This window comes from Phoxinus phoxinus, assembly GCF_949152265.1.
Source record: "Phoxinus phoxinus genome assembly, chromosome: 18".
Classification (NCBI taxonomy): domain Eukaryota; kingdom Metazoa; phylum Chordata; class Actinopteri; order Cypriniformes; family Leuciscidae; genus Phoxinus; species Phoxinus phoxinus.
The window spans coordinates 26,951,949-26,970,079 of record NC_136893.1 but is presented as its reverse complement, the minus strand read 5'-3'; the positions used below and the strand labels follow the sequence as shown (position 1 = coordinate 26,970,079).

Here is an 18,131-nt window from a genome sequence, read left to right as displayed (position 1 = left end):
ATGCAAATATTTTCATACAACATCAAATGCATGTTTATAACTGTATACAACATGAAAATACATTATTGTTCATTACGCCGTTAATAGTTAAAACTGTAAATAAATATTCAAATAAAGAAGCACAATTAAAGACTCCAAATGGTTTTGTTGTCTTCTAGACTAAAACTATATTTTGCTATAGCTGTTATGTAACAAGTGAAAATGCACTACCGTTCAAAAGTTTGGGGTCAGTGAGATATTTTTTTAAATAAAAAATAATACTGTTATTCAACAAGAATGCATTAGATTGATTTTAAAAAAATGTCATTAAGTGACATTTATAATTTGTAAAAAGATTAGTCTATTTTAAAGAAAAGCTGGTCTTTTAAACTTCAAAGAAATCTGAAACAATTTAATAGTTTCCACACATCGGAAGAAGCACAAATCAAAATTAATAATAATCAGAAATGTTTATTGAGCAGCAAATCTGCATATTAGGATTTCTGACGGATCACGTGACACTGAAGACTGGAGCGGTACCTAATATTGACAGGAATCAATTGTAGGCTATTTTAAATTAAATTTACAATATATATTTGAAATTATATTTAATTGTATCACTGCTGTTAACAAAAATAAAAATAAATGCAGTATTAGTGAGCATAAAAGACTCAAATCTTACAAACCCCCGTTGTGTAGATTCAGACTCAATGCGGTTATTTCAGACATATACATATATATATATTATATGAGCACAAGCTATAAAACAGGATTGTTGTAGATCAGAACCTGAGCTGAGTTGGTCTCAGTCCGACTCGTGTTTTCCTGACCAACACCGACACCTTCCGGTCAATCACACACTTGCATCTTTGATTGATGGTAGGAGGCTTTTATACGTTTATTTGTGTTAAATCCCGAAACATGACAACAAAATATATAGGCTACATTATCTGTAAGCAAAAAAAAGTATTCTATCAACACAGTCAAAACTAACATTTAAAAGGATCAGAAGCACACTGATGAACAATCATATCAGTTTACCTCAGAATCAGATATACTGATGACGACGTGGATTTCTGGAAGACTCCCTCATATATCGCCACATTTTGTACACATCAAAACCACATATTTTATTCCCACAAATCACTTCTTTATTGTTCTATTTACAGACCCCAGTACAGATTCTGCACATTCATTATACCACGAACATAAGACTTTATGAGCGGCGAGAAACTACATGTTGCACATTTACATCAGCCTATTTATGATTTCCTCATCAAAACACTGCACTTCTGTGAAACTACTCGAGATTTAGTAATGTTTAAAGACATGCAAGAACGTTAAACTGCGGTCATATACAGCTAAATCTACACTATACTCACAGCTACTGAACTGACTACACAGAAACACCACGGAGATTGTCTTCAAGACATTTGGCAAAGTTACCGTGAAAGTGGATTTTAACTACATTGCTTTCAGTTTTTTTTTTTTTTTTCGGACGTAATAAAGGAGATAATAAAGGAAAAAAGAAACCAATCGGTCACAGTAAAATCAAATTGGTGAAAAATGCCCATTTGCTGAAAGCCACAACATTATAGTACCGAGGCTCCGCCTCCTCTCGCATGATTGGCACCTCAGCCTTCCTGTTAAAAGCCACGCCCAGAAATCATTTAGTTATCATCCATGTTCAATATTTTACTGTAGTAGGAAATAAGCTCCTCCCTGAGGCGTCTCATTCACTGTGCTATTAACTCACCACTCAAACTAGTCATGGCTGATCTTTCCTAAATTACACCTAAATGAATAATTACACCTACTCACACAGTTTGTTAGGCCAGAGGTGCACAAGGCTACTGTTTAGGAACCTATACATATATAATATAAAAAAATGGCACTTTTTTTGTCACATGCTTACAGTGTAACTACAATTATTTGCACATTCCATATACAACAGGAAATGTTCTATGGTTTTATAATATTTGGCACATAATGGTTAAAAGGCCACTACGTTTGAGCTACACAGTATTTCTCCGATGAGGGTTTGAAAAAAGAAACGAGGGGGGAAAAAATAGCTTATTATAATAATATTCCGGTTGTTATTGAGGATAAGTGTTCGTGCGATGTTGTAAAGCTGTACATCTGTATCAATCCATCCATCCAGTCATTCTCTCACTCTCAAACACGAATCAATAAAATCACAGTCACGTTTTTCCGATGGCTCTCAACCTTCACTAAAAAGCTATTAAATAATACAAAGATGACCATGACAGCATAAATATGTCATACATTTGTATATACAAAATAACACAGTGTTCCTTTCGCCCAACGGCCCTGACGGTCCGCGTGTGGATCCTGCAGTCCGTGAGTGCTGTCGCTCAGAAGACTTTGGGCCGTTTGCTGTTCAGAGACCCGTGCTGCAGGAAAGAGGAGCAGAGATCATGTGACCACCTTCACTTTTGTTGTCTGATGATTATGTAGTTATGGCCTGTACCATGATGGTAGTTGAACAAACTCAGGGTTACAGGATTAGTTTCGAGTTGACAAAACCAAACCAATCCAACCAGGCTTTGATCCTGAGTTTAGGAGTGACATCAGTAGCGAACAGCCAATCACAGGGCGAGAAAGAGTGAAACTCATTGAAATTAATTTCTCGCGAGAGAAGCAGCGCAATTCACTAATTAAATAAAATAATTAAAATATTAAGAATTTAAACAAATTTACACAGCAAGAAGAAAATTAGGGTAACACTTTACAATAAGGTTCATTAGTTAATGTATTAACTAACATGAACTAACCATGAGCAATACATTTGTTACTGCAGTATCTGTTAATCTTTGTTAACGTTAGTTAATAGAAATACAGCTGTTCATTGTTAGTTCATGTTAGTTCACAGTGCATTAACTAATGGCGCTTTTCCACTGCGTGGTACGGTTCGTCTCGGCGCGGAACGGTTCGGCTCGCTTCGCTTTTCCACTGCGTGGTACGACTCAACTCGGTACGGCACGGTTCGGTTCGCTTTAGCTCGGTTGCTTTTCCACTGCAGTTAGTACCGCTTCAAAGTGGGTGGGACTGATCGTTAATAGTTGTCGCCTCTAATTTGTCCCTACACTGTTTGTAGGTCCGGCGGCAATCAACGAGAGGAACGTCTGCACCTCGTCCACTGACCACGATTCAGCCATTTCTTTTTGGATTTTTTAAAACTTATTTTGTCAAGTAAATACTCTAAAAACAGGTGCTACCGCGTTGGCTGTTGTCTGGCTATTTAAATCTAGCGGGTTTAGTGTCTCGTGTTGCAAATACAATGACGCTGAAGTGACGATTCTGTTTGACCAATCAGTGATCTGCAGTGTTTTCACGTCACGTTTAGTATCGGTACGGTACGCTTGGAACCTCAACAGAGGTGGTACCATTTAAAGCGAGCCGAAGCGAGCCGTACCGAACCGTACCATGCAGTGGAAATGCGCCATAAGTGAGCCGTACCGAACCGAGCCGTGCCGTACCATGCAGTGGAAAAGCGCCATAATGTCCACAAGATTTTAATAAAGTATTAGTAAATGTTGAAATTAACATTAACAAAGATTAATAAATGCTGTATACATGCAATTCATTATTAGTTAATGTTAACTAATGTTAACTAACGAACCTTATTGTAAAGTGTTACCGAAAATAGCCGTCTATGAAAGAGGAACTAAAAGAAAAGTCTTGCTACTGTATATCAGTGCAAGTAAAAGTTGTGACATTAGTTTGTACAGTTGATAAAGTGTAGTAACATAAAAAGTAACGTGTAACTTCTTTTTTAGGGAGTAATGCAATATTAATATTTGAGTCGCAACAGAAGGGCAGCAGGCGCTCGGAAAATTTGAGCTTTAAATGTGGACATTTTCTTCAAATTCTGGTTACCATACACTTCCATTCAAAAGAAGTGAAGTGTAAAGCGATAAAAGGGACAGTAAATACATTTATAATGTTCAAAAAAAAGATTTCAGTTTCAAATAAATGCTGTTTTGAGCTTTCTATTCTTTAATGAATCCTAAAAATAAAAAAAGTATCACGGTCTCAACACATATGAAGCAGCACGACTGTTTTCAACATGGATTATAATCAGAAATGTTTCTTGATCATCAAATCCTCATATTATACTGATTTCTGGAGGATCATGTGACTGAAGACTGGAGTAATGATGCTGAAAATACAGCTTTGATCACAGGATATAAATTACATTTTAACACATTCACATAAAAAAACTGTTATTTTAAATTTCTCAATACTGTTTTTAACCCAAAAAAAAGCAGCTTTGCTGATTGGAAACCTTAATAAACCTTCAAACACATTCATAAATCTTGCCGTCCCCAAAGCTTTGATCAGTAGTGCACATATTAAAGTGGGCAAACTTCAGTTTTCGGGCTAACCGTGGCTCTAGATCAGTTGGTCTCACCTTGGCCTGCTTGTAAAAGTGCGGCGCCAGCTCCACCAGCCAGGACGACTCCACCGCGGTCACGTCCCGCATGTAGTACTTGCTGGTCTGAACCACCTCGTTGAAGACGACCCTGAGACACGGCCCAAAACACACAGTTAGCATCCGCTGAACCCGACACACACACTGGAGTACAGCCAGGAGGTTTATACCATTTTGGGGGCTTTTCTCCATACAGCACTGAGTCCGGGTGGATGAACAGCTCTCGGTCGTCACGGAGAGTCCTGCATTACAAGAACACAGACATGCAAATACTGCTGGAAAAGTCAGGTGACTATCAGTGATGAAGAGGAACTATTGAGGAAGAAGAGGAACCGACCTGTAGGAGCCGGAGTGATGCATACGGGCGGCATTCGCAAAAAACCCAGACACTATACATCGGAGAATCACATCCGGATCACCTTCAGAGCGGACAGAAGACAGACACATCTCTAAACTCATATGACAATACTAGGGGTGTAACGACACACACACACACACACACACACACACACACACACACACACACACATCACGATACATGATATATTCGATCACGAAACTAAACTCATGATACAATATTATTGCGATACTCCAAGACATATGGTCAAAATTAACACAAAATGTACTGTTGATTAAAATGTTAAATTAGTTTTTTCATTGTGTGTGTGTGTGTGTGTGTGTGTGTGTGTGTGTGTGTGTGTGTGTGTGTGTGTGTGTGTGTGTGTGTGTATCTTGGACTTGGTGCTGCAAACCCAAAGCACAGGACAATAGAGACACCAGATATATATAAAATAATGTAGGCCACTTTATACTGGTACCATCAGACATCTGGCATCATCACTATCAGGACCCACACACACTCCTCCATTGCTTTATTATACATATATATAGTAGTTTAATGTAGTACTGACACTAAAACTCTCAAAACTAGGTATTTTTTCCTCAGTAATTTTCACTATCCACGATACATGTTGCATTTTCGTATTTTGATTTGTGACACCCCTAGAAAATACGGTCATGACAAACCAATGACAGCGCCTGAGGATAAAACAAACTGCTGTTCACAGAGAGAGAGAGAGAGAGAGAGAGAGAGAGAGAGAGAGAGAGAGAGAGAGAGAGAGAGAGAGAGAGAGAGAGCGAGAGAGAGCGAGAGAGAGAGAGAGAGAGAGAGAGAGAGAGAGAGAGAGAGAGAGAGAGAGAGAGAGAGCGAGAGAGAGAGAGAGAGAGAGAGCGAGGGAGAGAGAGAGAGAGAGAGAGCGAGCGAGGGGGAGAGAGAGAGAGAGAGAGCGAGGGGGAGAGAGAGAGAGAGCGAGCGAGCGAGCGCGAGAGAGAGAGAGAGAGAGCGAGGGAGAGAGAGAGAGAGAGCGAGGGAGAGAGAGAGAGAGAGCGAGCGAGGGAGAGAGAGAGAGAGAGAGCGAGGGAGAGAGAGAGAGAGAGAGCGCGAGCGAGGGAGAGAGAGAGAGAGAGAGAGCGAGCGAGGGGGGAGAGAGAGAGAGCGAGCGAGGGGGAGAGAGAGAGCGCGAGCGAGGGGGAGAGAGAGAGAGCGAGCGAGGGGGAGAGAGAGAGAGAGAGCGAGGGAGAGAGAGAGAGAGAGCGAGGGAGAGAGAGAGAGAGCGAGCGAGGGGGAGAGAGAGAGAGCGAGCGAGGGGGAGAGAGAGAGAGAGAGAGAGAGAGCGCGAGCGAGCGAGCGAGAGAGAGAGAGAGAGAGAGAGAGAGAGAGCGAGAGCGAGAGAGAGAGCGAGAGAGAGAGAGAGAGCGCGAGAGAGAGAGAGAGAGAGAGAGAGAGAGAGAGAGAGCTCACCCTCGCTGGAGGTGCGCGGCACCTTGAACTTGTTGAGGAGGTGTCTCAGCTGCTCGCGGACGGCCACGGCCCGCAGGAGACCTTTATAGTGGAGGAAGTGATCCTGACACCACTGAGAACTCTTCTGATGCTGCGGGACACACACGCCATTCAATGTCAACATGTCTTCATTCACACATCACACATCTGTGGTTCTCAAACTGGAGACCTCAAGATGACTCACGATTACGGCTGCGCACGTAATCCAAATAAACCCCACATTACGATACGGCTTCTTAAATCACAAAGGCTGCAAATTAATTAGAGAAATATAAGTGCCATATATATATATATATTACCATATATATATATACAGATGACTGTAGAACGGACATGTTAAATCAGTATATTTTAAAGTATTCTGATGACACGGTTTTAATATCGGTGTTAAATGACTTGGACAGTGCTGGGCTTGGGTGTGACTAAACTGATGAGTGGTGTGAGATTAATGCTCTTGTCATTAACACGAGTAAAACTGAGGAGATTGTATTTGGGTCTACATTTGATATAATGCCTGTTTTTATTCATAATGAGAAAATCTGATTGGTTAAGAAGACATACAAATATTTAGGATTGTAGAAGATTTGTTATCCTGGAAAGATCATATCGATACTCTCTGTAAGAAAACAAAGCAGAGAATCTACTTTCTTCTTCGTCTTCGGTCATTCGTAGTAAGAAGACAGATTATTATGTTGTTCTTTAGGTCAGTGGTAATGAGTGTACTGCAATATTTCAACTCTTTGGTATAGAAGTTTGTCTGTAATGCTAAAAACAAAGTAATTTACTCAACTAAAAAAAAAATCTGTTCAAAGATTGTAATTCAGCCTCTTGAAAAGCTTTATGAGGCTGGCTAATAATATGGCTTCTGACCCTCCTCATATCCTGCATAATGAGTTTGAATTACTACCATCAAAGCGGAGGTACAGAGTTCCCAGATTCAACAAAGTGAGGCAACGACAGAAATCAAGAGTATTGTGAAGTATTGAGTGTATAATGTGAGAGGTTTAAGTGTATGTCGATGTTTAATGTGTGTTTGGTTGTTGTAAACATAGACACTGTCTCGTGATCTGTGTGTGTTTTCCCAGTGTGTCAGTTTGCAGTAAACGCTGCTCTACACACACTTCATCTCTACAACTGCTCAAGTTCGGCAGTCACCGTCACACACTTATGAGAAGTGCTTATAATACAAGGTGTTGTAATCGAACATAACACTGACTTACACGCAGCTTTCTTATATTTCACCTTCTAATTGTTTCTCGTTATTTTATATCGATATGGAGGTCAAACTATATTGCCAATTTACTTTATTTTACACACTGAACCTTTATAGTTGTATTATTAATATTTTTATATTTACATTACGTGATTGTATTATTTGATTTTATGCACGTGAAGCACTTTGAGTTGCATTCTACGCATGGAAAATAAATATTTATTATTATAAAGCGGCTGTTGTCAACAAAAGAGAAGCTCTAAGGCCTCATTCACTGTCAGTCCAAATCCCATTGGAATCCGATCAGATGTAGATAGTGTGAACGGATAAAAAAACACATGAAATCCGATCCTTACTAATCTGTTTCAAGCTACATTCATTTGTGGTTTGAAATCATATTTAAAATCACATTTCTGGAAATCCGTCTGAACGATCTGACCGGATTTCTCGTGGTTTATGTGAATTTCTCACGGCACGTAAACGTCAGATGTTGTTATAGGGAACATGCTGAGAGTCGCTGCCGACACAACGCTGTGTTGTTGCAAAGAGCCGGACGAGCAGAAAATGACAATATAACGGAGACATTTTGAAACCGGAGACATTTTATATATATATATATAATAAAGCAGTAAGTGTAGAACACGGCTTCAGGGGGCTTATTGCTTTTATAAAATGGTTACTCCATAAAAATATTCATTTTAATATTTATTTTATTCATAAAATAAACACCAACAACAAAAAATCTAACATTATAACATGTATTCCTCCGCCAAGCAATGTAGTTCCAAAGAGGTTGCTAAGCAACACATGCAGCAACAAAGCATCGTAAACGGCAGTTGCGCAGTAACACTAATGTAATGCGGTCACAGGAGTGTGTTTGTAATTTACAACGGCTTCAAACGCAGCTCAACCAATCAGAATCAAGGACCGGAACTCTCCATTTTATAAACTTATATTATTAAGAGAGAACTATACTATTGTACAATTTTTAAATGGTTTTAATACATTGTACAGTGAAAATTCGTCCGTGAAATTCGCAGCTTCCGGTTCCGATAATCGACAATCAAAGATCTCGAATCGTGACAGCCTTAAAGTAAACCATTTTTCATTGAGGTAAAAGTGAATTTGAGTGCGATCCTGACCCGTTACCTTTATGAAAGCCTCATAAACATTGAGCATGGTGAGATGATCCCCCTCGGCCACAGCAAACTTCCTGTGCTCCCGCGCCTGACGACACACACACACACACACACGGTTAACCGGTGCAAACACATTCAAATGGTTCACAAAGCAGGAAAACAGGAACGGACGTACGGCTGCTTTCCTCTGGTTGTGTGGAACCGTGAACAGGTTTTGAATCTGCATCATGGCGGCGATGGTGACGATCTCCTTGGAGCAGCCGAAGTTCCCCGACTCCAGCAGCATCTTGGCAAACATGGGGCTGAGCGGGAACTCGGCCATCCGCACCCCCATGGGGTCAGTGAGACGCCCGTACTGATCCAGACCTGTCAGAAGCACAGCCGTGAGATCACACACACACACGAGCGCGGCAGTGAGAGAGTGTGTGTTCCTCTACCTCCGAGGGCGAAGAGCAGCTCCAGCGCCTGGACCATGGACTGAGCCGGAGGAGGCTGCGACACGAACACACAGAGTCACACACACACGTGAACGGCAGCGGGCGTAATGTGAGGATGTATCAGTGGGACACACTCACGGAGAGGAAGCTGAAGCGCAGCACGTTGTCGATGCCCAGGGCTTTGAGCTGCAGGATGACCGGAGCCAGATTCGAGCGCTGCATCTCCGGGACGGTGGACGCCGGCAGCTTCTCAAAGTCCTCCTCTGATCGAGACACACACACACACACACACACACACACACACAGTACAGTGTAATAGGCCTACGGTGCTGTGCTTATTGCATTCAGACTTTTAAGGATTGTAAACATGGCTGGTCAAATTATTGCTGAGAAACAAGTAACTCAGATCAGTAAAAAAGAAAGGCCTCTGTTATTGTGACAGATTCTTCATCCCCTGTAGAGTTCACTTCACATACTTCCGATTTTCAGGCGAAACTCGAAAAATTAGAGTATCGTGCAAAAGTTAAACTAAATTCAACTTAAAAGGTGAAACTAATATATCTCACTTTGCATGTAATGAGTCCTAAAGTTCAAAGATTTGGTTGATTTGAAGATTTTGATTTGTATGTGGAAAGCTAAGCAAAGAGTTACAAAATGTATTCAATTCTGTATCAGAGGAAGATGGCCATAGAAGGCAATATCATTTTAAAACTCTTTTCGCACGTACTACACAGAAAGAGAAGTGTTTGTCTATTTATGGAATTAAATTGTGGAACACCTTGGATTATGAACTGAAGTGCTGCAAAAGTGTTTGTAAATTTAAGAAATTGTATAAGGAAAAAATACAGGAATGTTACAAGAAAAATTATGACAAACATGCTTAAAATGATGATAATTAAGTGTAAAGAGAGGCATTACTGAAAATGTTTGGGGTGAGGATTGGGGTTGATTAATTCATAAAGAAGCTGTTTTGTTTTGTTTTTGTTTTTAGTTTCTTTTGATGTGCACAAATAAACGACAGGTATTATAAGATTTTCTTCTTCCTGTTCCTTTTTTGTTTGTTCGTTCATGCACGTCACGCACGTAATGAATGAAGAATTAAACATTTATGTATGTATGTATGTATGACTTGTGCAATAAATAAATAAATAAAATATTTCAAGCCTTTATTTATTATAATTTTTGATGATTATGGCATCCAGCTTATAAAAACCTTTTCACAATATTCTAATTTTGGGGTTTTCATAAGCCATAATCATCAAAATTATAACAAATAAAGGCTTGAAATATCTCACTTTGCATGTAATGAGTCTATATAATATATTAGTTTCACCTTTTAAGTTGAATTACTGAAATAAATTAACGTTTGCATGATATTCAAATTTTTCGAGTTTCACCTGTAAAGCACCTTTGGTGGAAAAGGCCATAGGAATAAAGATAAGAAGTGAGTTTTGCCACTGCAAGCACCACTCACATTTTATTCAGGAAATGTATATTCTATTCCTATGAATATAGAAATATGAAGACTTTTATCCCAACTGCCATTGATATTTTAAATAGGAAATGGAGGTGTGTAAACAAATGTTTCTGTAAACAAAATGAAAAAAGAATTGTGCATCTGGCTTTATCATATGTTCAGATCTATCTACCGAGAATATATGCAAAAAATTGTGCATATTTAATGAGATGCCTAATTTGCATAATTAAACATACAAATCTCAAAAACTTGTAATATTTTTTTTTTAATATACTTGTGTAAGTAATCACCAGGGGAAGTTTCATGGTGATATCTATTATTTTAAAATTTTACCCTATTCACCCGTAGTGTCTCGCCTCAAAACACACTAGACAACTCTGTGCCGTTTTATGTGAAATCATATTTATTTTGTCCATCAAAAATGCGCTTTCACTTTAATTGAGAGTGAGCAGCGCAGCAGAAATAGACTCGGCGCTGAAACCCGCGCTTCACTGCCGCTCACGCGACACTCCTGCTCCCGGTGTGAACGCACAACATGCACGCCGGAAAAATACGCGCCGCTCATGCTCGTGGTGTAAAACGGCCGTAATTCACGAGGTTTCCTACATGTGCGTTGCGTGTGCACGTGTGATGCTGATGTTGCACGATGTTAATAATGCGGCGCCCGAGTGCATTTGACGGCATAAAATCGGCATATGTCAGACTGACCTAATATGGTCGACGGTTATGGCCGGTTATGGCGGTTATCACGTGAAAATCGGCAAATTGACCCGCCCCCTTTAGTTACTGTTACTATGTCCAACAAGCTACGACGCTCTCACACACACCATGTTCTCACGCAGTGAAAAATACATCACGGACACTGATAACACGCTGACAGACACAGACCAGGTTACTTTTCGGTTATTTTTGATATTAAACGTATTGAACAAGTCTCACCTTTCAAATTTGGTCATTTTTTTTAAAGAAATTTAAATAAATAGCGTTTTGTGTCTCTTTAATGTGTCTGACAGATCGCTGTGTCGCCTCAGTTAAAGCCGCTCATGAACCGATCATCTCTTCTTCTAGTTCATTTATAGCATCAAATAAACATGAATGAACATCAGAAGGAATGTTGTTTTAAAGGAACACTTCACCTCTGGAAAGATGAATGTGTATTTAAAATGGGTCATTTATGTAGAAGAAATGTGAAATAATTTTTGAATTTGGAGCCTTCTAGACTGAGAAAAGCCAGAAAATGTATTTTTGGCTTATGGGGATGAAAGACAACAACTCCCAGAATGCACTTGCTTCGCTGCCCTAGGAGGCCACGCCTACCGGTAAGAGATCGCAGTAAACAACAAGGCTATGCTACTAGTGAGTCTCCGTGAGTCTGCCCAGTATTTTGATATCGCCCAAAATGTCCAGGATTCGGCTTTTGCGTTCTTCAGTCGCCATTCCTCATGTTTACTGTGACGAGCAGGAACGAGACTGACGGCCGCGGTGAACGATGCAAGCCCGGTGGCGTGATTACTGATGAGTGGCGCCGGCGCCTGTGAGACGCACCGGTCTCGTATCTCTCACGGAGGAGCGGGAATTTTCCTAGCAATGTTAAAACGCACATCAAACGATCACTTGTTTAGCGTTCATGTAAACACTACATTCAGATTCACCAATCGGAATGAATTCAGTTAGATTGAAACAAAAGGTGTGCATGTAAACTATGAATGCGACCGCAGAAAGCAAAAGCCGAATCCCGGACATTTTGGACGATCTCGACGGCCGGACATGTCCGGGAAAAAGAGGATGGTCACCGCTACTACTCCACTTTCTCCACAGAATAAGAAACGGTTAGCTTAGCTTCCAAATAAAAAATGGCTGACACTATTTGTACATTCTGTGAGTGAGATCCCTCTATGGGCGGGTCGAAAACATGCGGAACAGCGCCTTCTACTGGATAAATGATGAGCTAGTGTTTGTAGTCTTACCCTTATTCAAAGAAATTTGACTTCCTGCTTTTTATGACGCAAAATGACGATTTTTGCGTCATAAAAAGCAGGAAGTGGAACACTTAAATCCTTATTTCTCCCATCTCAGGGGAAAATAAGGGAATAAACCATGACCATTCGAAAATGTGACTGGGTTTCTAAAGATACAAAGTCTAATGCAAATGGGTGAAGTGTTCCTTTAACCGCGGAAAGGCGTCAGTACACTCCGCTTCTCAAGTTCAAATCCTCCCATGTTAATCTACTAACTCTCCTGACTGCTTGCAGACAAAATGGCGGATGTCGAAGTATGATTGGTCAGATCACCTGTCAATCAAGCTCCCTGCGTTGATCAATCGGTGCATCTCTAATTTTTTTAAATACATGTGATATGATAACTGTAGGTGTCGGCGCAGTACCGGTGTAGAGGCGGAAGCACTTCCCGGCGCGGTTCCTCCCGGCGCGCCCGGCTCTCTGGCAGGCGGAGGCTTTAGAGATGGGCGTCACGACCAGAGACTCGATCGCCGTCAGGGGATTATACGCCCGCAGCTTGACGAACGCACAGTCGATCACAAACACCACGCCGTTGATGGTGATGGAGGTCTCCGCTATATTGGTTGCGACCACCACCTGAAAAACATCAGAGACGAACCAGCGTCAAGAAGACTCGCCTCCGCACTGAGGACATGTGCACATCTGCGGTCTCGGATCACGCCGGACCGCCCAACAGTGGAGACACAGTAGATGTTGAGCGCACCTTTCTGACCGTGGGGGGCATCCTCTCGAACGCCCTCATCTGCTCGCCGTAGGGCAGGCCCGCGTACATGGGCAACACACACAGGTGCTTCTTCATCCCGTAGCGGGACAGGGTGCGCGCCTGTTCCTGGAGCAGAGACACCACCTTCTCCACCTCCTCCTGTTCACACAATCACTGGCAGGGTTTATCTGGAGTTCAACACACTTTAATGCCCTTCCCATACACGAGTGCTCGATGTGTGTCGCTAATCAACGGGGACATGCAGGGTTCGGGAGTAACAATACACACAACTGCTTTACTAATCAGGATACAAAACACTGGACACCAATTCATAGGGCTGTGAAACGATTAATCACATCCAAAATAAAAGTGTCTGTTTACATAATATATGCGTGTGTGTATTGTGTATAATTATTTTGTATATATAAATACACACACACGTGCATGTATATATTTAAGAAAAATTGGTTATTTATATATAAAATATTTATATTTATATATACACCGGTAATATAAATTATATATAAATCTATATACATGCAAATATTTCTTAAATATATACATGCATGTGTGTGTATTTATATATACAAAATAATTATACACAGTACACACACATTTATTATGTAAACAGACACTGTTATTTTGGATGTGATTAATCGTTTCACAGCCCTATGAATTCATTAGAGTTACGCCAATAAATAATCAGATTACAGTTTGTAAAAAATATGAGAATACTATCATAACTGCAATCAACGGTTTCCTCTAAAATGAAATACATTAGTATTTTGACATGATAACGCTATATTGACAGTAGTGATGCGCGGTTATATACGTCTAGACTGGATAATCCGCGGGTCGGGATTAAAAAAACGCAACGTACGTACGCCAATCCTTTTACTTTCGTTTTGAACAACGCCCGTACCTCTCTTCAGGGAAAACCTGTGCCTAGAGCTCCTCCTAGTGGTAATTATATTTAACACAAATTAAGGGAACTATAAAACGACATTATCGCTTAATAACGCTGTTAATGGCTTTCTAAAAAAATATACACAAGCTTACCAGAAACTATTCTTATAAGAACTTTTCCAACATAATGATGGACATATGAAAGTGTTTAAAGCTTAATTTTTCTTCAGGCATTAATTTGCAGACTCTCTTTGGCTATTTCCGGGGTTCAATTGTTTAAGCAGCAATGGAGGCAACACCGATCCGAGAGGCGCTCTGAGTTGGCAACACTGCGCACATGCCGTCGTAAACACGACTTCCCAGGAGGACTTGAACGCACCGTTAATCCTCCATCATCGCACTCTCCGGCGTTCAAAGCAACTGTAGCTTTCATCACCACAGCGGAAGGCCCGCCTCCTCATTCATTCGATTGGACAGTGGAAAAAAACGTGATGACGTCGGGCGCTTTTTTTTCAGTCGGGAGTTGATTTTTTTTCAACTTCAAAAACGCGAGGCGCATAAACAGCCGCACAACGCTCACTGCCACAGGAAAACCATTGAAAAAAGGCGATTCTCACTGCAAAAAACGCGTCAGGTGTGATCGGGGCCTCAAAGTGTTTATGTTTTTAAGACCTAAACAAATCAAATAAATGCAGCATCCCAGAACACACACACACATACACACACACACCTGTCCTGTGAGAAACGCCAGCACGTCTCCATCCTCCTCGGTCTCGTGGATCTTCAGCACGGTCTCCACCGTAGCCTTCACATAGTCTGGCACAGGACTACACACAAACACAGTTTCATCACTCAGAGCTCACACACTCTGGCCGTGTGTGTAAATGCAACGGTGTACACACACACCTGACAGTGTAGAAGATATCCACCGGGAAGGTTCGGCCCTCGACCGTCAGAATGCCACAGGTGTCTTTATTTGGGTCTCCAGTCTCATTCAGGTTGAAGAAATCTTGAAATTTCTGTGTGAGAAGCATTATTAGCACATGAACACACAGACTGGTACACACCGATCGAAGATCATCAGAGCGCCACGTCTGCGCCACAACCAACAGCCTCGCCGACTGACAATACGGCTTCAAATGTTCGGTGCTGGTAAGACATCACCCCCCCCGCCGGGTTCACAGACACATGTAAAGGCTGAAATACATGTTCAGGAGAAACGTGCACTGATGCATCTTGAAATGTGTCAGTGCCTTTGTTTTGTCTCAAGGCATGTTAATAAAAGCTACTTAATGCCCTAATTAACTATTGTGAAACTGGCATTAAAGGGACACTGTGTAGGAATTACTCCCATCTAGCAGTGAAATTGTATTTTGCATTCAAACAAACAATGCTCTCTAGCGCCTCGCTTTTTCAAACGCGTGTTGCAACTACGGTAGCCGTTATGTGCCAAGAAGCTCAGACAACAATAGCCCTTCGTCGAGTTTAACTATACGCTACATGTTCTACTGTTGTGCTGCCTATATACTGAATTACACAACCACGCAATGAAAAAAAGCTTGTAATTTAGACCGTAACATTGACTTACCCGTCGAGAAGAAAGCAGGCAAGAAAGCTTTCTCCTTCATCAGCTCTTTCCACCTGTGTAAAGCTATCCCGTTACTTACCCGCGGTTTTGAATTCGCCGGTCACGTTTCCTTTTAAATTCAATTTTGTCATTTCTCCTGTGGCTCGGCATAAGTATGATCCTGAATTATGAAGTACCGTGCAGTGCAACCTTTCAAATTTGCCAGGCAGTGACACGCATTACGCCTCTCTCCTCGTCCGTATTAGCGGATGGATATCCGGACCCGACGGGCCGGGCCGGGTTCGGATAGATATTTAGAAATGATGTTTGGGTTCGGGTCGGGCTCGGTCACATCAGCGCGAGGCATTGAACATTTTAAATTTAAAACAGCTTATAATGTAGGTAAGCCAATGTGCCTGATGCTTTCACTTGATGCAAACGTTCGTTTTTGTGATTAAAATACATGTAAAATATTACCATAACATCCGTCTTCCTGTGTGCGGAAATGTGTTTATGTAGCCATGACAACGAGACACGTGCATGCGCGCCGGTGTTAAGAGCGCTTGTTGCTCCGCGCGTGCTGATGCGCTCATCTGTTGACATTTCCGAATGCCTTCCAACAGTTGCTTAATAAAAGCGGGCTTTCCACACAAACAAACGTACATGTGTCATTAGTATTAGAAAAAAAATAGGATTTTAACTGTTGGACGCGGGCCGGGCTCGGACAGAAAAATTCGTCCCGATCCGCACTCTAGTCCGTATCAGCCAGTGTCAGTCACGTGACGCCGGCTCTGGACGAACACGCGCTGAGGAAACGTGTTGAGGTACGCTAGTGCTTTTTGTCCCTCTCTGCTATTATAGTTTTTCAAGATGGAGGAACGACATGGAAGCCTCCGTGGACTTACCCGTCCCATGTAAATAAAGATAAGAAATGATTCGCGTACGAGGATAAGTCTGATCATTGGGAGAGGTAATTGTACACCATTGAGGACATATTTATGAATAAAGACATTGATTTTAGTTAATAAAATACTTAAACTACACAGTGTACCTTTAATGTTTTTGAAAGAAGTCTCTTCTGTTCACCAAGGCTGTGTGTGTGTGTGTGTGTGTGTGTGTGTGTGTGTGTGTGTGTGTGTGTGTGTGTGTGTGTGTGTGTCCGCATACTCAAGCCATTTGTGGACTCGTTAATTAACATTAACACCATAAAGTACTTTGTCCTAAATGTCCTTGTTTGAGGTGTGTGCCATAAAGCTTACATGATCAAATGTTATTAAAACTAAATATATATAAAGTCAGAACTGAAACTATTTCCATAATATTTAATTTTCTCTATAGGTAAATTTACAAAAACGCATAAACTGTTAAAGACAGATCTACTGTAACTATCCAAGGCTGTGAATCGATAATATTTTGTTAAAGTCATTGTATTATTTTAACTTGCGTTTTAAAGAAAACATATTTTTTTATTGATCATACTTATATTTATTATAATTATACTTTAATTATGTTATTTATAATAAGCTACTAATATTTATTACATATATACATTTTAAATTCTTAAAAAAAACACTTCTGGCATATCATTTAATTTGACACATGCTAATGTGTTTCTTATTTGTCATCACTGATTTACATCCGAGTCTGTATTATAAAAATACAGCAGATTTTGTAAACGTCCCTTTCGTGAGTCGCACCTGACTCAACTCAACAGCTTTTACGGGTGCTTGTGAAGGCACGTCTCAATACAAGTCCAATAGGAATACTTTAGACGTGTCATGAGAAAATTCTGAATTAAAATGCAATCATTCAAAAGTATTCAAAGAATACTTAAAAAAAAAAAAAAAAGTAATTAAATCGAGTCTTCTCTTGAAAAAATTATCTAAAAGTTTTACAAACCACAAAATGAACACAGTGGGTCTCATTCATGAAACACGAGCAGAACGGATGTTTGTGTAAATCGTGTGTAAAGTGGTTCTGGCGTAAATTTTCGGATTCATTAAAATGTTCGTTTTTTCCAAATGTTAGTTGGTACGAAAGAAATCTACACCTGCTCCCGGCCACGTGTAAATAGTGCGTTTAACATCCGAACGTTTTGCTCATTAATAAGGCTGCATTTTAATTCACCTTAATAGTGTACATATTTACACAGCATTTTTTTAAAATATAATATATAGTAATTACATACGGTTTTTCTTTTTACTTTTATTATGAGAGCCAGTGATAGCATCTGCAAACTGAAGACTTTAATCAAATAATTAATAGCTTTCAATAGGGCTGGGCTATATTTTTTCGAAGTGAACTAATTCGTTTCTTGCAGTCGAGCTTCGTGTCAAACCATTTTCTCTTCACTTCTGGGACTGTTCGATTAACAGATGAAACTCCAGTAACTGCGT

General features: G+C 40.6%; 1 protein-coding gene across 3 annotated transcripts in view; it reads right to left on the bottom strand.

Moving 5' to 3' along the window:
- Nucleotides 1-1,452: 1,452 nt before the first annotated feature.
- Nucleotides 1,453-18,131, bottom strand: part of dhx35 (DEAH-box helicase 35) — a 29,288-nt gene continuing 12,609 nt past the window's right edge. For all 3 annotated transcript variants that reach the window (XM_079588225.1, XM_079588226.1, XM_079588224.1), the window contains 13 exons: nucleotides 15,075-15,187; nucleotides 14,899-14,995; nucleotides 13,263-13,421; nucleotides 12,925-13,135; nucleotides 9,203-9,327; nucleotides 9,065-9,119; nucleotides 8,803-8,993; nucleotides 8,638-8,715; nucleotides 6,237-6,366; nucleotides 4,773-4,854; nucleotides 4,606-4,677; nucleotides 4,415-4,526; nucleotides 1,453-2,393 (listed from right to left, as the gene is read on the bottom strand). In XM_079588225.1, the coding sequence (XP_079444351.1) occupies nucleotides 2,355-2,393; nucleotides 4,415-4,526; nucleotides 4,606-4,677; nucleotides 4,773-4,854; nucleotides 6,237-6,366; nucleotides 8,638-8,715; nucleotides 8,803-8,993; nucleotides 9,065-9,119; nucleotides 9,203-9,327; nucleotides 12,925-13,135; nucleotides 13,263-13,421; nucleotides 14,899-14,995; nucleotides 15,075-15,187 (1,464 nt within the window). In that variant the 3' untranslated portion in view covers nucleotides 1,453-2,354. The remainder of the gene's footprint in view (nucleotides 2,394-4,414; nucleotides 4,527-4,605; nucleotides 4,678-4,772; nucleotides 4,855-6,236; nucleotides 6,367-8,637; nucleotides 8,716-8,802; nucleotides 8,994-9,064; nucleotides 9,120-9,202; nucleotides 9,328-12,924; nucleotides 13,136-13,262; nucleotides 13,422-14,898; nucleotides 14,996-15,074; nucleotides 15,188-18,131) is intronic.